Source organism: Mesoplodon bidens, assembly GCF_964165515.1.
Source record: "Mesoplodon bidens genome assembly, chromosome: 19".
Lineage (NCBI taxonomy): Eukaryota > Metazoa > Chordata > Mammalia > Artiodactyla > Ziphiidae > Mesoplodon > Mesoplodon bidens.
The window spans coordinates 12,660,904-12,677,067 of NC_138179.1; the positions used below are offsets into that span (position 1 = coordinate 12,660,904).

The 16,164-nt window shown below is 44.7% G+C and overlaps 1 protein-coding gene and 1 long non-coding RNA gene across 13 annotated transcripts in view; one reads left to right on the forward strand and one right to left on the reverse strand.

The window, feature by feature from the left end:
• RHOT1 (ras homolog family member T1) overlaps positions 1-5,891 on the reverse strand; it is a 58,784-nt gene extending 52,893 nt beyond the window's left edge. For 4 of the 12 annotated variants that reach the window (XM_081219388.1, XM_081219383.1, XM_081219386.1 and 1 more), the window contains exon 1: positions 4,573-4,913. In XM_081219388.1, coding sequence (XP_081075514.1) covers positions 4,573-4,663 — 91 coding nt within the window. In that variant the 5' untranslated portion in view covers positions 4,664-4,913. Of the gene's footprint in view, positions 1-4,572; positions 4,914-4,935 lie in introns of those variants that run through there. The other 8 variants (XM_081219384.1, XM_081219387.1, XM_081219380.1 and 5 more) reach the window with 7 other exon arrangements.
• LOC308607470 lies at positions 4,704-7,970 on the forward strand. Its single transcript, XR_014014013.1, has 3 exons — positions 4,704-4,790; positions 6,152-6,247; positions 6,997-7,970. It is a non-coding gene; the product is annotated as an uncharacterized lncRNA (long non-coding RNA).
• The last annotated feature ends 8,194 nt before the right edge of the window (positions 7,971-16,164 follow it).

Genomic DNA, 16,164 nt, shown 5'->3' on the forward strand with positions numbered 1-16,164 from the left:
TCATCACATCTTTTGAACATCTAGTTCTAAATGACAGTAAATTCTTAATATTCATGAAGCGGAAGTAATATTCCCTGGTTCCAATTGCCACCCTACCAGCCATATTGGCTATTTTTCTTGATAACAAACACCGCATGCTTCAAGTAGCAAAGGGACCTACTCCTCATTTTTATGTGCTTCTTTATTAAGAAGGCTTGTTGGCTCTTCCTAATTTATTGTAATCAATACACAGGGAGGAGGAGAGTAGCTATGAAGTTGTATTTTTAACTGGAAAATTTTAGCATTTGGGGAAATAGCTGAGCATTGTTCCAAAGGAAAATTTCATCAACCATATGCAGACAATGTGGGCTGCAGAAGGACAAATGCTATAGTCTATCCCTCTCCTTCAAACTACGTCAACACTAGTGCCCAACTGGTGCCGGCAGAGCAGAAAAGACAGCAGAGAACAGGTCTCAGTACATATGTAAGGATGATGTAGAAGAGACTCTCTATATGAATAGAATAGGCTATGTAGAATGGACTTTCTATGGCCAATCACCCAGGTGATAGTAGGTACCATACTGCGTTGCGTTACCTATCACCAGACACAGTATAATTGAAACTGGAGCAGTTTAATCTTCAAATATCATTCTAACAAAGACCAGAATGGAGAGCAATATGGCTTTAAAAAGATCACAGAAAGTTTTTCTCCAAAATAAATGCTAGCTTATTCCTGAAGTCTCTTTGACTCTTATACCTAAAGAATCTTTCTCTAACTCCTTTAAACCTCCAAGATGGCCTCTGGTGGTTCAAGGAGAAGCTGACCTCTTTTGGCAAGGACTATAATTCCTGGCAGCCAAAACATGAACTAGACATGGCATTGCCATTGTAAGTCACTGGTCTACTTCATTGCCAGAACACAGGAATCTCCCCAACAAAATAAAGCTAAGAACATGGAATAAGAGACTGGATGAATGCTACCCCTTCAAATCCTAACAATAACCACATCAGACCAGATTTTAAGAAAGGAGAAATGACCACATTTTTATGACTAAGAGGAGTGGTTTGGAAAACAAGGAAAGTCTAAATAAACTAAACTAGCTTGAACTCTTTCATTCTTTCAACAACTATTTGAGTGCCTACTTTGTGCCAGGCCTACTCTAGGCCTGGGGAAATGGCAATAAACAAAACCAATCCCTTGTCCTTACAAAGCTTACCTTCTAGCCCAAGTAACAACAGAAAAAAGTGAACAAATACGCAGGGAAGTAGGGATAATGCCTGGGTCAGGGCTCTCTTATAGAGAAAGCAAAGTAAAGGAGAGAGTAGTACAAGAACAAAGCAAGGGCCAGATTGTGAAGGACTCTGCAGGACTGCATTAAAAAGTTTAATGGCCTTGGGACTTCCCTGGTGGTCCAGGGGTTAAGACTCTGCACCTCCAGTGCAGGGGGCATGGGTTTGATACCCGGTTGGGGAACTAAGATCCTGCATGTCTCACCGTGCAGCCAAAAGTTAAAAAAAAAAAAAAAAAATTAATGGTCTTTAGGTGAAAGTAGAAATCATCAGAGAATTAAATGGGTAACACGATCTTGGATATTTTTTAAAGATGACTCTGTCTGCTACGTGGAGAACGGACGAAATTAGAAGCAGGGATGCCAGTTAAGGAGATATTACAAAAGCCTAGGCCAGAGCCAACCAAAGTGTAAGCTAGTTTGGCAGAAGTTTCGATGATAAACCAAGCAGTCAGACAAATTAGGTAAGAGCTACCGGACTCATTTAAGAAGAGGATAACAGTTCCACTTTCTTAATTAATTTGACCAGAAGACAAATATATCTCAATTTAATTTAAAAACAAGACTTCACTAAAACTAAGACTATCTTGTGTAGTTTTAATGCAGCTACAGGATTTAGATAAAAGGTTAATAAGGCTCATTCCTCATATTATAACAAGGACATCTGTTAAGCATACTAATGCAAATCTAGTTAAATGCAAATTCTGGCCAATGAAATTGACCATGGAAAGTTATAACCTGAAGAACTAAGCTTCATGTGGTTGAATTTTTAAAAATTTTTAGTTTTTTGTTTTGTTTAAAGAATGGTAACTGACTTTTAATTTGGCCTGAATAGTATTCAATATGTTCAATAATTAAGATAAGGTGAAGAAGATACTTAAAATACTTTGGCTTTCTCTGCAAATAAAAACCTTAAAATTTATAGACAGCTTAACTTTTCTGATCTAAGCAGTCAATAGACATTAAGCAACTAGTTAGCATTAAAGCCTGGCTGGCTCAGAATCCAAATTCTGGATGGGTCAAGAAAAGATCCATTTCACCTCCAGAGTACAGTATAGGTTAAGCCAACAGAATGTTGAAACTGCTCACAACTGTTTGGGAGCCTCAGTGAATGAAGTTGCTGCTGTGTGGTTCAGGGACGGACACTAACAGCAATAAAATGTACTGAAGTGATTGAGAAAGAACAGGCTTTACAACAACTCCAGAGACGATGCTCCTTTTTCTTTTCGTTTCCTATTTCCCTTAGTTAACCATCTTAAAACTACAAATGAATTATTACGACTTCTTCCTTAAAAAGTGGTTTTCCTGATAAATCTGTGTATCAGACCAGAATCAAAATAGTCTTGGTCACACTTATTGTTTACCTAGCATTTAAAGCACTACAGCTAGGCTAAGTAGCTGTCAGATATTTACATTAAATCTCAAAAAGTAATGCTTCAGTCATTTCCCCCCAGAATACAACCCTTTACTATAACTAATTAAAATTATATATTCCAAATAAGTGTAACTCTTTCTCATATTTTTTTAAAATTTATTTTATTGTATTAATTTATTTATTTTTGGCTGCGTTGTGTCTTCCCTGCTGCGCGCGGGCTTTTCTCCGGTTGCGGTGAGCGGGGGCTACTCTTTGTTGCGGTGCGCAGGCTTCTAATTGCAGTGGCTTCTCTTGTTGCGGAGCACGGGCTCTAGGCACACAGGCTTCAGTGGTTGTGGCTCGCGGGCTCTAGAGCACAGGCTCAGCAGTTGCGGCACACGGGCTCAATTGCTCCGCGGCACGTGGGATCTTCCCGGACCAGGGCTCGAACCGTGTCCCCTGCATTGGCAGTCAGATTCCCAACCACTGCGCCACCAGAGAAGCCCATTTCTCATACTTTTAAATGTGAAAAAAAAATCATGTATATATGGTAGTTGGCCTAAAGTTTTCGGTACCATCCTCTTTAAGAAAAATGTCTTCCTCAAAAACGAAGGTTTTAAAAAAAAAAACAAAAAAACAACGAAGGTTTTCTCTTGTGCCAAGTTTCTCCCTATCTAAAAACTCTCACATATACACTTACCAATTCTATTATTTGCTTTCATTTCATCAGAATATGGCTCATAATTTTTCTAACAAATTTTAAAGTCTTTTATGTATTTCAAAATAAGTAATACTGTTAACCTTTTAGCTTAAATGTCCTAAGGCTGACAATGTATCTTACATATGTATAGCACTTCAATTCAGATGTTTTACAGACTAATGATTATATGTAATTGCTCCCTATATTCAAAACTAAAACCAAAACAAAGAATTTTTGTTTAAAAAAATTTTTTTTATGCATCAGTTTTTTAAGTGGGACATCTACTCACTTTCCCTACCTTGCTCCAAATGCATCAACATGAATCATATTCCTGAACTTTGTCAAGGAAGTCCATGCAAAACACAGATTAAGATACATGTGTTGTTATAAATTAAAACTAAAATTCACAACTGCAAACCAAAAAGCAAACTGTGTCTGGCTAAGCTTACTTCTAAATTCTGATTCTAAAGGAAGATTTCTACAATAGCAGGTGAACAGAGGTTTCTGTGAACAGCAAAGAACACTACAGAAGAGGGTAAAAATGCGTTCACTTCCTTCGTTGGGAGTGCATCACAGTGACCTGGAGGGGCTACTCTAGAATGAAACGGGGTTTACAATAGAAAGCTTCGAAACAGCAAAGGCGGGGCATTAACTAATGTACTTTTAAAACAAACGGTACAGTCCTCCCCAGCCCACTTTCTTCTTATTTTAGTCCTACCCATTGAGTCATGTAACTTGAACAATATCAAGAAGTCCCTGCTGTTCTGTCCCCAAGTCAGCGAACAGAAGACATGTCTCCTTTATTACATCTTCAAAAAGTGAAATCTAAGAATCTCTGGGGTGGGGGGTCTCACGTGTGCCCGTTATTTTTCAATTAATTACCAAGGAGTTATGAAATAATGTTTTAAAAGATGGGGTAAACTAGGCTTTAGGGTAACAATAATTCTCTCAACTGAAGGACCCTCCCCGGATAAGTATTCATTCATTGAGCACTTGTATAACTTGAAGTTGACAGTAAATTTTTGAGGAAACAGCGAGTGTACCTGGAGTTGTTCCAACGCAAAGAGCAAATACCGCCTAAAATGCTCCGTGCCTTACAGTCAATGCCTAGAGCGAGGGAAGACCGCGAGCGCAAAAACATGCAGACACCTGACCTTGCCCACAAGTCGAACAGTTCTGCACCCCTCCCCCTAGCTTCCCCGGGAGCCAGTTCACGCCATCCCAATTGGTCAGTCGGCCTGTTCCAGCACCTGCCTGGCAGGGACAAGGGAATCTCCACGGAAGACGAGAGGGTCTGAGAGGAGGCGGCCTCGGAAACGCGGAGGCCCGGGAGGAGAGCATTCCAAGAGAAAAAGGAGGAGAGGACCTTCGGAGGGTTGAGGCCGGGCGGTCAGAGGCTAATGGAGACACGGCTTGAGGGTGATGACGGGGGGACAGAGGACGGAGGGCTCAGGAGGGCCCAGGTGAGGTGAGAGACCGAGGGCCGCCGGCGGGCAGCCGAAAGGGAAGAGCGGAGGGGCTGGGAGGCCTGGGGGCGCGGAGGTAGGGCAGCGGGGCGGCAGGGGCTGCGGTGGCCGCGGCCAGCCCCGGCTAGGCCGGGCGCGCGGACTCACGTTCTCCCACCAGAAGGATCCGCACGTCTTTCTTCATGTCTGCGGCTCGCAGGGGCCGGCCTCGGCCCGCACGCATGGAGCGGACTCCTCTCGCCCGGAGCGCCCAGCCCGCGGCGCCGCTCTCCCCACGCTGCCGGCGCCGCCTGCCAGCCTCTCCCGCCGCCCCGCCCGAACCTCGGCCTCCCGGGCCCGCCGCACCACCTCCTCAGCAGCTTCCCCGCTCAAGAGCCGGGACAGCGCCTGCTCCGCCTCCTCCGGCTCCGCGAGTCGCGGCGGCGGCGGGGCGACGGGGCGCCGCGAGGGCCAAGCACTTTCGGAACGCGAACGCGAACGCTCTCTGTCCCGGACCTGCGCCCCCGCCGTCAGGTTCGCCGCAGAGCATCGAGCGGGAGTCTCGCCCGCCCTCCTCCGGGAACAGCGGCCAGGGATACGCTTTGGGCCGGGAATTTGAGCGGCAGGGTCGCTAGTCTGACCCCATTTCTTTTACGAAATAGGGGCAGGAGAAGTTCCTCGTCCAAGGTCGTATAGCTGGAACTTGGCAGTGTGACTCAGGGCGGGAATATTCTTACCTGACTGACTATAAACTCCAGGAGAGCAGCGACCTGTGCACCAGGTTTTCAGAAATATTCCCCGCCTTATTGGACAAAGCCCTCAGAAAACGCTTGATTGAGTAAAGGATGGCTACCTCCCAGAATCGAGTCCTTTCCACTACCAAAGCCCACCACCCTATAGCTGCTTTTTATCTGTGATGCTTATAAAATACGATTCTAAATAATGAGATTCGTTTCTACACTATCTGTGTAAACAGATTCATTTCTTTGTAACCAAACCAAGTGATTTTCCTCTCTCTATGTGATTTACTTTAGGCAGGGTCTTCTGGTACGTCTCTTTACATAGGTTTGCCCAGCGCAGTGTCGGACACATAGGTGGCACTGAATAATAAACTTGTACTAATTTTTCTAACATTGTCTTAATTTCCTCCTGACTCTCTCCATCCGGAGGAATTTGTTGCTATATCTCTCTATATATGCTTATATGTTTGAACAGTGCTTGGCAGACAGTGGGAGATAGATGGACAGATGGTTGGAGAGAGAGAGAGAATAAAGGAGGAAACACTCTCTGTGCATAATGTGCCTTTTTTCTATCTTAAATATTACAAAATGAATTTTTTGTAAGGGAATAAACTGTGTATAATACCAATCCCCTTTTCTCCTAGGAGAAGCCTTGTGGTCTGGTGCAGCATGTAACAGCTGCTGACAAACTGCATGGGTTTGAATCCAGAGCCCATCACCTGATAGTTATGTGATCCTGAGTAAGTTCTTTTACTTCTCCAAGCCTGCCCCTTCTTCTGTAACATGGCAATAATGATAATAATACCTACCTTCTTAGGTGGTTGTGAAGAATATATAGTACATGTCAAGCATTTGTCAGATGCACAGCACTTGCTCTACTGATCTCAGCTGTCATTACTGTCGTCGAGCTCACTGAAAAGTTGAAATCCACAGGTTTTGAGGCAAATTCATTGTTATGTTTACAACAGTATTTCACCATCTAAGCTATATGATATTTGTAAGGAGTATAGGGGTGGAAGCCCTTCCAAAAAACACTCTCTCTGTGATATAAGGAGGAAGACAGGAAAGACACACTCCCTGCTCACTGGGAGATAATGAAGTCATATTCCAGGATGGAGGCAAATGAGATGAACTTCAGGAGGCTTGATGGCCTGATCTTTCAGGGGAAAGTATTCCTCAGAATTTTAGTATTACAAAATGTTTGGGGCTTCCCTGGTGGCGCAGTGGTTGGGAGTCCACCTGCCGATGCAGGGGAGACGGGTTCGTGCCCCAGTCCGGGAAGATCCCACATGCCGCAGAGCGGCTGGTCCCGTGAGCCATGGCCGCTGAGCCTGCGCGTCTGGAGCCTGTGCTCCGCAACGGGAGAGGCCACAGCAGTGAGAGGCCCGCGTACCGCAAAAAAATAAAATAAAAAAAAAATAAATAAAAAAAAATGTTTGAGTTGGAAGGACCCTTACAGACCACCTATTCTAATCCCATTATTTTATAGGTAAGACAAGCAACGTCCAGAGAGAGATACCATAACTTGCCAAAGGCATGACAGCTGAAACTGAGCCTGGGCCCTGCCATCCTGAGCATATAATGCTACGCAAGTCACATCACCTCTCTGTGCCTCAGTTTCCTCTCAACCAAAGACTATCATCTCTTCCCAGCCTTCTACCTCACGGAGTAGTTTGGAGGATCCCATAAAACAATGTCTGTGAAAAAGGCTTCTTCTTTAAAAAAACAAATTGCACAAATATCAGATCACAAAGGATGAAGACCCTTTACAGAGGAGCAAGTTCTCTAGGGCACAGCTCCCTCCGAGCAAGACTTTGTAGAGAATCTTGACCCCGGGAGCCCTGCATCAGCATCGCCAGTGGATGCCGGTGTTAATTCTGTGGACATGAGGAGCGTGAGAAGAGACAAGGCCTTCGTGACGTTGCCCATGCATGCTGGGTAAAGGCTTTGCAGGGGGAATCTCTGGAAGGCAGAGGGCAACTCCTTTGTAGAAAAAACTTACTTAAAAATCCAGACCCAAGGGCTGCAGAAAGGAGTCACCCAGCAAGCACTTACAGCCAGCGATGACTCACAGTTTGGTACAAAAAAGACCAAAACTAAAGTGGGAGTGGGGAGCCGGACAAGCCAGAATGTGCCTCACAGGCAATGTATCAAGTTTCTTTTTACAGCCCCTTCCCATCTCCCAATCAGCTATACTTCTGAAGCTCTGGCCTCCTGTCTTGCCTTGAGCTTTATGCCCCTCTCTTACGTTAACAGACATCCATCAGGGGTCACTCTGAAGTTCTCTTGGAGACAGCCTAGCTCAGTAATTAAAAGCAGTGACTCTGGGGCCTTCCCTGGTGGTCCAGTGAGTAAGACTCCACGCTCCCAATGCAGGGGGCCTGGCATCAATCCCTGGTTGGGGAGCTGGATCCCGCATGCCTGCCGCAACTAAGAGTCCACAATGCCGCAACTAAGACCCAGTGCAGCCTAAATAAATAAATAAATAATATAAAATAAAAGCAGGGACTCTGGAGTCTGCCTAAGTCTGAACCTCAGCTTTACCAATTACTAGCTGTGCATCATCAGGCAAATTTCTTAACTTCTCTAAGCCTCATCTGCCAAATAGGAATAACACCTCATGGGATTCTTATGAAGCTTAAACGAGTTAATATAATAGGAAAATGCTTTGAATAGTGCCTGGTACATGGTCTGTAATATACAAACATTGGATAAATAAAATAAACTGTGAGAGAAGTGACTTCTGTACACCTTTCTGAGCCAGAAATAGAGCCACACAATGACACACACTGCAGCAACACAGAAGCCAGAGAATGGAGTTGTTGGCAGTGGAATTTACTGTCGGGATATTACAGATAGATGACTGTATATTAAGTACATTGGATAAAGCCAAGAGGACAGATTAGTATCTAGAAAGCACTGATGGAATTTCCTTCTAGAATGCTGGGAAGGAGCTCTACCTTCACAAGACAAACTTCATGGCTTCTCAATTGTGAAGGGGACACTGGGGGTCTGAACAAAGTACCTTTGCCAGGATTTAAGAGGATCCATCTTTCACACCTATCAAAGAAGGAACTTGCAACACAGCCTCTCTCTGAGTCTCAGGACAGTGGAACACCCCAGGGCTGGTGGGCAGGCCTGCTGGGGAGGAGATATAGTGTGTGTTAAATGACTGACATTGGGTGGAACAAGAGGCTTGTCTCTGACTGGTGAGTTAGACACAGTCCTGGGCGGGAGGCCAAATTAGATGGGTTGGCATTGGTCCCACTCTTCAGACCCATCTATCTTTGGTCTCTCAAATTAAACCCAAAGTGGCATCCATCTTCACTCTGGTCTCCCATTCCTTCCAGGAAGACTTCCGCCTTTTCCTGCCAATCCTGATCTAGCGGAGCAGAAAAGTCCAATGCTTTGGTACAGAGTAAATCTTTTTTTTTTTTTTTTTTTTGCAGTACGCAGGCCTCTCACTGTTGTGGCCTCTCCCGTTGCGGAGCACAGGCTCCTGACGCGCAGGCTCAGCGGCCATGGCTCACGGGCCCAGCCGCTCCGTGGCATGTGGGATCTTCCCGGACCGGGGCACGAACCCGTGTCCCCTGCATCGGCAGGTGGACTCTCAACCACTGCGCCACCAGGGAAGCCCCAGAATAAATCTTTATCTTGCCTTTGAATGCACTTTGAATGTTCTTGGCTCATTGGTCAAACATCCATGTCCTCTGCATAGTCACGTGAATTGGTCTCTAGAGGATATGGATTCTGTTTGCCTGATTTGGCCAGAAGAGATATCACTCAGCACAATTACTTTTAAAAGGCGTTTGAGGGCTTCCCTGGTGGTGCAGTGGTTGAGAGTCCGCCTGCCGATGCAGGGGACACGGGTTCATGCCGCGGTCCGGGAAGATCCCACATGCCGCAGAGCGGCTGGGCCCGTGAGCCATGGCCGCTGAGCCTGCGTGTCCGGAGCCTGTGCTCCGCAACGGGAGAGGCCACAACAGTGAGAGGCCTGCGTACCGCAAAAAAATAAAATAAAAAAAAAATAATAAAAGGCGTTTGATGATAACTAACCATACTGAAAGCACATTTTCCAGACAAGAGCCTCACCTGTTGATGAGGTTGTATCCAGTTTTCTTTTTAATTTCCTCAAGCTCCTTTCAGGTACATATTGTAAAACAAATACCCTCAATTAAGAGATAATTGATATTGAGAAGCCTCTCAGACCTTCTTGCCCCCAAGTGGCCTGAATTCCCTTATGGCATGGTTAAGGGCATGGGCTCTGGAGTCTACATTTCGTCTCCAATACTTAGCTAGCTGTGCAACATTGGACAAGTTACATAACCTCTCTGAAAAACGTAAACCCCATCAGCACAATGGAGTTAGCTCATAGAGCTCTCTGAGAATTAAGTAAAATAATGCAATAAAGCATTTATCACATTACTTAACATATAGTACATGTCCATACATCATCCTTAACAGCTGCATTTTAAAATCTGGAATTCATTTGCTGATTTGCTTTATCTTTCCAAGGGCAAATTGATTAGCCTTCCCACCCAAATTGTAAACTCTGAATGACAAAAATGCATTTAACATAATTTTTAATCACTGCAGAGACATTAAAATTTTTGAAGACTTATTATCTATACCATCTAGTGATTCTCAAAAAATTTTAGGTCACAGGCTGTTTCCACAGAGTGAAAAATTCCATAGAATAGTAAAGTTATTATTTGTTTATCTCTGCAAAGAAATCACCACAATTAAATATGTTCCAAAAAAATAATTCAAAAGAAGAAATACATATATACATATACATAGCCTATTTATAGCATCATTACACAATAGTAAAAAATGGAAAAATATACAATAATAGGGGAATAGCTAAATTAAGTATGACATAAGATTAATGGAACTTTTGCAGTCATTAAAACTAATGACTATTAAAGAGGAAAAAGTATTCACAAAAAAAGTGAAAAAAAAGAAATCTAAAACCATACATACAATTACAACTATATAAAAATCAAGTATAAAATATACACTTATGTAACTTTTACCCTCTATACGTTTGCAATTTTGAACTTTGATGAGGATGCACGAGTATTATTTGGGTAATTAAAAACTAATGGATGTACATAAACATTAGATGAGGGTACAAAGGAAGGAGAAAATGTGTTAAAGATTACGAATTAATTTTTAGTGCAAGCATCTTTTTTTTTTTGGTCGCACCGCACAGCATGCTGGATCTTAGTTCCCTGACCAGGGGTTGAACCCGTGGCCTCTGCAGTGGAAGCGCAGAGTCTTAACCACTGGACCACCAGGGAAGTCTCAGTACAATCATATTTTGTAAAATGTCAAAGTTAATATCTTTTAAATAAAGAGAATAGAAATATTTAGAAGAATAGCAGTGCTTTGAGACATTAACATAGGATATCATGTTTATAAAATTATTTAACAAATATTTATTGGTTCCACCTTGTGCGGTGCTCTGTACTAGGTGCCAGGGACACAGTAATGGACAACACAGACTTATCATGGGAGGCAAGTTGTGGACAAGGAAGTTTGGGCCTTCATCTTTCTCACCAGAATCCTCCAAATCATTCCCTATCAGCCCAAACTACCTCTTTCAAAAAACCTTCATGAGAGGTAGCATCTCATAATGTAAATCTTTCTACCTCCTCTCTCCCCACCCCACCCCTAGCCAAAACCAGCCAGACTTGTGTGATTGTGTCCCACTCCTTCCAGGAATCTGCTCTCCCTGTCTGGCTGTGTTCACAGACAACCTCCCAGGCAACACAATGCCTTAACCCAGCAAAACTGAAAATATCCCCAGAAAGCTCCTAGGAAAATGACCATGATTTTAGGCTGAGTGGCCTTCCAGTACCTGCTTCTACAATAATTGAGTCAGCTTTGATCTGATCTAAATTCATTGTGCACATGTTGCCACGTTAGACACAGTGACAGTGAAAGACTCCAGTCCTCTTGGTGGAAACCAGATCCACTCTGGGTAAACAGTTTTCAACTCTGGACAAGGGGAGTTGGGGGACACTCCAGGCAAAACAAACCGGAATTGCAAAAGTACATAGTGTGACACAAAGCAGGGAGGCTGGGGTGGAGGGTGTATGTGGGGGGATGACAGCAAATGGGGGCTAGAGGTAGGTAAGAGCAGAAACAGGAAGCAGAACTTCCTGTTGTAGGTGGGGAGCACTGGGGAGTTTTAAGCAGGGGACTGACATGATCTGACTTCCATTTTGGAAAGTTCACATTAGCAGACTGAGAATGGATGGGAAGGGGGCTTCTGACTAGAGATAGAGGAGCTCACATTAAAATAATCCAGGAGAGGGCTTCCCTGGTGGCACAGTGGTTAAGAATCCACCTGCCAATGCAGGGGACACGGGTTTGAGCCCTGGTCCGGGGACATCCCACATGCCGCGGAGCAGGTGGGCCTGTGCACCACAACTACTGAGCCTGCGCTTTAGAGCCACGAGCCACAACTACTGAAGCCCACGCGCCCAGAGCCCATGCTCCGCAACAAGAGAAGCCACCGCGATGAGAAGCCCGTGCACCACAATGAAGAGTAGCCCCTGCTCTCCACAACTAGAGAAAGCCCATGCGCAGCAATGAAGATCCAACTGAGACAAAAATAAATAAATTAAAATAACCTGGGAGAGATGTGATGGGAGTCTGAACCAGAGAGCAGATGCAGAGGGAAGAGCGGGGGCCAGAGTTGAAATGATTTGAGAAAGCAGAATCGAGGGTCAGAACTTGGTGACTAATTGTACAGAAGGTGGTATCAGAAAAGCTCCTATGGTAACTCCAAGACGTTGTGTCCTGGAGATTGTCACTGACCAAAGCCATAAGTTTTTCTCCCCCAGGGTGTATTTATTTTGAAGAATAAAGGTGAAACAATTTCCCTTCACACGGAAGGAAGACACAGTCTTCCATATTGCAGCAGACCAATCTCTTAGAATCACGTTTCGCAAAATGGTGGAATAAGAGGTGTAAAAATTGTGCAGGGATATCAGAAACAGTGACTCTTGTGGACAGAAAGGTTTCCTTTTTCTATTCTCTTTCCATCCTGATTAAGTCAAGGTGAAATCCTCAGTAAATCTTAAATACCTGATAATCTTCTTTTGAGCCAGAGAGAGAGAGAGAAAGGGAGGGAGAGTGCAAGCGCACTTCAGGTTCAGAAACTTAGACAGACAACTGTACCAAGCGAGTCATTGTTTTGTTTTTCTTGAAACATACATTTAGGCTTATCCCTCTAATTAAGACACGATTCTGGTTTTCATTTATATAAATATTTTAAAGTTTCTTTTTGAAATACATGTACCTAAAAGGGGAGATGTGAGTTGATTTAGGAAAAATATTAAGTAAAACATGGTACACGAGATGGGAATTCCCTGCTGGTCCAGTGGTTAGGACTCCGCACTTCCACTGCAGGGGGCCCGGGTTCGATCCCTTTTCCGGGAACTAAGATCCCACAAGCCAGGCAGCCCTGCCAAAAAAAAAAAAAGGTACAGGGGATATGCAGATGTAACAAGAATCATGGCACATGAAAGGCTGAAGCTTAAGAAACCCTGTCCTTAAAAAACCTATGGCTGGGGGCTTCCCTGGTGGCGCAGTGGTTGAGAGTCCGCCTGCCGATGCAGGGGACGCGGGTTCGTGCCCCGGTCCAGGAGGATCCCACATGCCGCGGAGCGGCTTGGCCCGTGAGCCATGGCCACTGAGCCTGCGCGTCTGGAGGCTGTGCTCCGCAACGGGAGAGGCCACAACAGTGAGAGGCCCGCGTACCACCAAAAAAAAAAAAAAAAAAAAACCTATGGCTGGTTAGGAAGATAAATCCCAAATCAAAACAAATCTTCAGGGACTTCCCTGGTGGTCCAGTGGGTAGGACTCCACGCTCCCAATGCAGAGGTCCCAGGTTTGATCTCTCATGCCTGTGGCAACTAAAAAGCCCGCATGCCACAGCTGAGACCAAGCACAGTCTAAATAAATAATAAATATAAATAAATAAATATATTTTAAAAATCTTCAGCATAACCTAAGTATGTATAATTAAAGAAGACTGCAGTTGTCTGGAAGGACCCAGTGATTAGGGTTTTGAGCAATTATGAATGAGGATGAATTTGGGGCTAAGGGCTCAGCAGGAGTAGGGGGTGATGGAGCTGAACATATACCAGGGAAGAGTCCCCTTTTCCTGTCAAAATCCCCAAGTGCCCCCTGAGGAAGGGACTTCTCCCTTGAACTGAGCAAGGCAGCCTGAAAGGTCTCCCCAGAGAGCAGCACTGTTTCATTTTGTGGTTTGTTTCTGCAATCAGCTAGGAAATAAAGTCTTCAAATTAAACTCTTCTGGAAAAAAAAAATGTACTTGAGGGAGAAGCAAGGGACAGATAGATATAACTGTATTAGAGGTTGTTGTGAGTCTTAAGAAGGTGATGGCTTCCTGCTTAGCAGGTGGTTCTTCCAGGAACCCAAAGCCCTAGACCCCCAAAATGGGTACAACCACTTAGGTGTTTGAGAGAAACATCTCCAGATGGGGTGAGCGGCTGCCCCAGGAGCCCCTGATGGGACGTTTGGCTTGGTCCACGGTGGATGACTTCGTCCCCCACACGGTGTAGACGCCAGTGAGAGGTGCCTTCATCCACTGGCATTTCAGCTTCAGTTCTTCTCCTTGGGAGCATTTTCTGTTTTGTTTGAGTGAAGGGTGCTGTTTTCCACAGTGTACTGGAAGGGATATGCTGACAGAAAACGTGAGACAAAAGCAAGGAAGCCAAACATGATAACCTTTGTTCCCCACCTCTATGATTCTTGTGCTTTGGCTGCAGCTTGGGGAAATCATGTGGCCAGCCAATAAACCCCACGCGGACAGAGGCCCCATTATCCAAACCACCTGAAAGGATGGTATTTAATCAAAGGACCTCAGAAGCTAAAACCCTGGCCTCTAAATTCTTGGCACTTTCAAAAGGCAAACATCAAGGTGACTCTGGGTGAGAAGATAAAGGCTCCATAATGCACAAAGTGAGAACAGAGAGCCTTTTAATGGTCATCTGGCACAGAGAGGCCCTGTCCCTGCTTAGGCAACTCAAGGCCACCACACTGAGAACTGCCACCAACCACAAGAAAAAAAGAGCACCTCGTGGCTTTAGAGCTGTGTCCTATCAAAGTGGATGCCCAGGTCCTGGTCTCAACTAGGACCTTATCAGAGGGTATTAAGGTTAGAGACTTGGCAGTGGGAACACTGGGCCAGCTCCCAGCTCTGCCACGCTCAGCTGACTGGCCCTGCACAAAGCCCTCAACCGGTCCAGGACCCCCACCCTTCCCTCGTATGTTAACAGAAAGATGATAACACTCATGACCACGCAGGGTGGTCCTGACCTCATGACCTCATGACCTCATGACCACGCAGGGTGGTCATGAGGCTCAGAGAGCAAATGAGTAGATCACAGGGGAAGACTTCTGCTCGCTCCTGTTTTCGAGGATCCGTATGGAAATTAGGTGTGAGTCTACAGATGTTAGAGATCAAGGTGTGCGATATGAAAATATAGTTATGTCATTGTCGCTGTGGTTATAATCACCCTGGCATTCTTCCAGTGTCCTCCTCTATTACATCAATTCTTTCAGCAACCCTTTGAGGAAGGTAAGGAAGGGCGAAAAATGATTATTTCCATTTTACAGGGGAAAGAGAGGCAAAGAAGTGAAATGCACCGTCAAAGATTGTCTGGCTGGTTTGTGTGGCAAGGCTTTCTGCTCAACCCCATCCAACAGAGCTGGAGTTCCACCTCTCCAACAGGTGCTAATAGAGCCTGACAGCCTACAGATGAATCGTAAGGAGAAGAAAGGGAGGGGAAAGCTGCAGATCAGGAGACTTCAGAGACATATCAACTGTTGATAGGTATGAGGGTTCTTCCTGTGGGTGATGAAAATGTTCTAAAATTAGATTATGGTGATGGTTTCACAACTCTGTAAACATACTAAAACACACTGATTTGTACACTTTAAATAGGTGATTTTATAGTATGTAAACTATATCTCAACAAAGCTGTTAAGAAAAAGGTATATCAGGGTTTTTTAGGGTTTATGCTAGGGATGCATGTTTGGGTGCTAAAACTCTAAAGAAATGCAAGTAAGTGATTACTGTAAAAGTCAGGATGCCTTTCAGGTGGACGGAGGGTTTTGTGATTGGAATGGGGCACATGAAAGAGCTTCTGGGGTGGGCAGCAAGGTTTTCTTTCTTTCTTTTTTCATAAATTTATTTATTTATTTATTTATTTTTGGGCTGTGTTGGGTCCTCGTTGCTGTGCGTGGGCTTTCTCTAGTTGCGGCGAGCAGGGGCTACTCTTTGTTGCAGTGCGCGGGCTTCTCATTGCGGTGGCTTCTCTTGTTGTGGAGCACGGGCTCTAGGCATGCGGGCTTCAGTAGTTGTGGCACGTGGACTCAGTAGTTGTGGCTTGCGGGCTCTAGAGCGCAGGCTCAGTAGTTGTGGCGCACGGGCTTAGTTGCTCTGAGGCATGTGGGATCTTCCCAGACCAGGACTCGAACCTGTATTCCCTGCATTGGCAGGCGGATTCTCAACCACTGGGCAACCAGGGAAGCCCAAGCCTTTATCTCTTGACCTGAAGGGTAGTTACAAGCGTATTTAATAATTATAATTATTATTATTCCTTATGCTGCACAT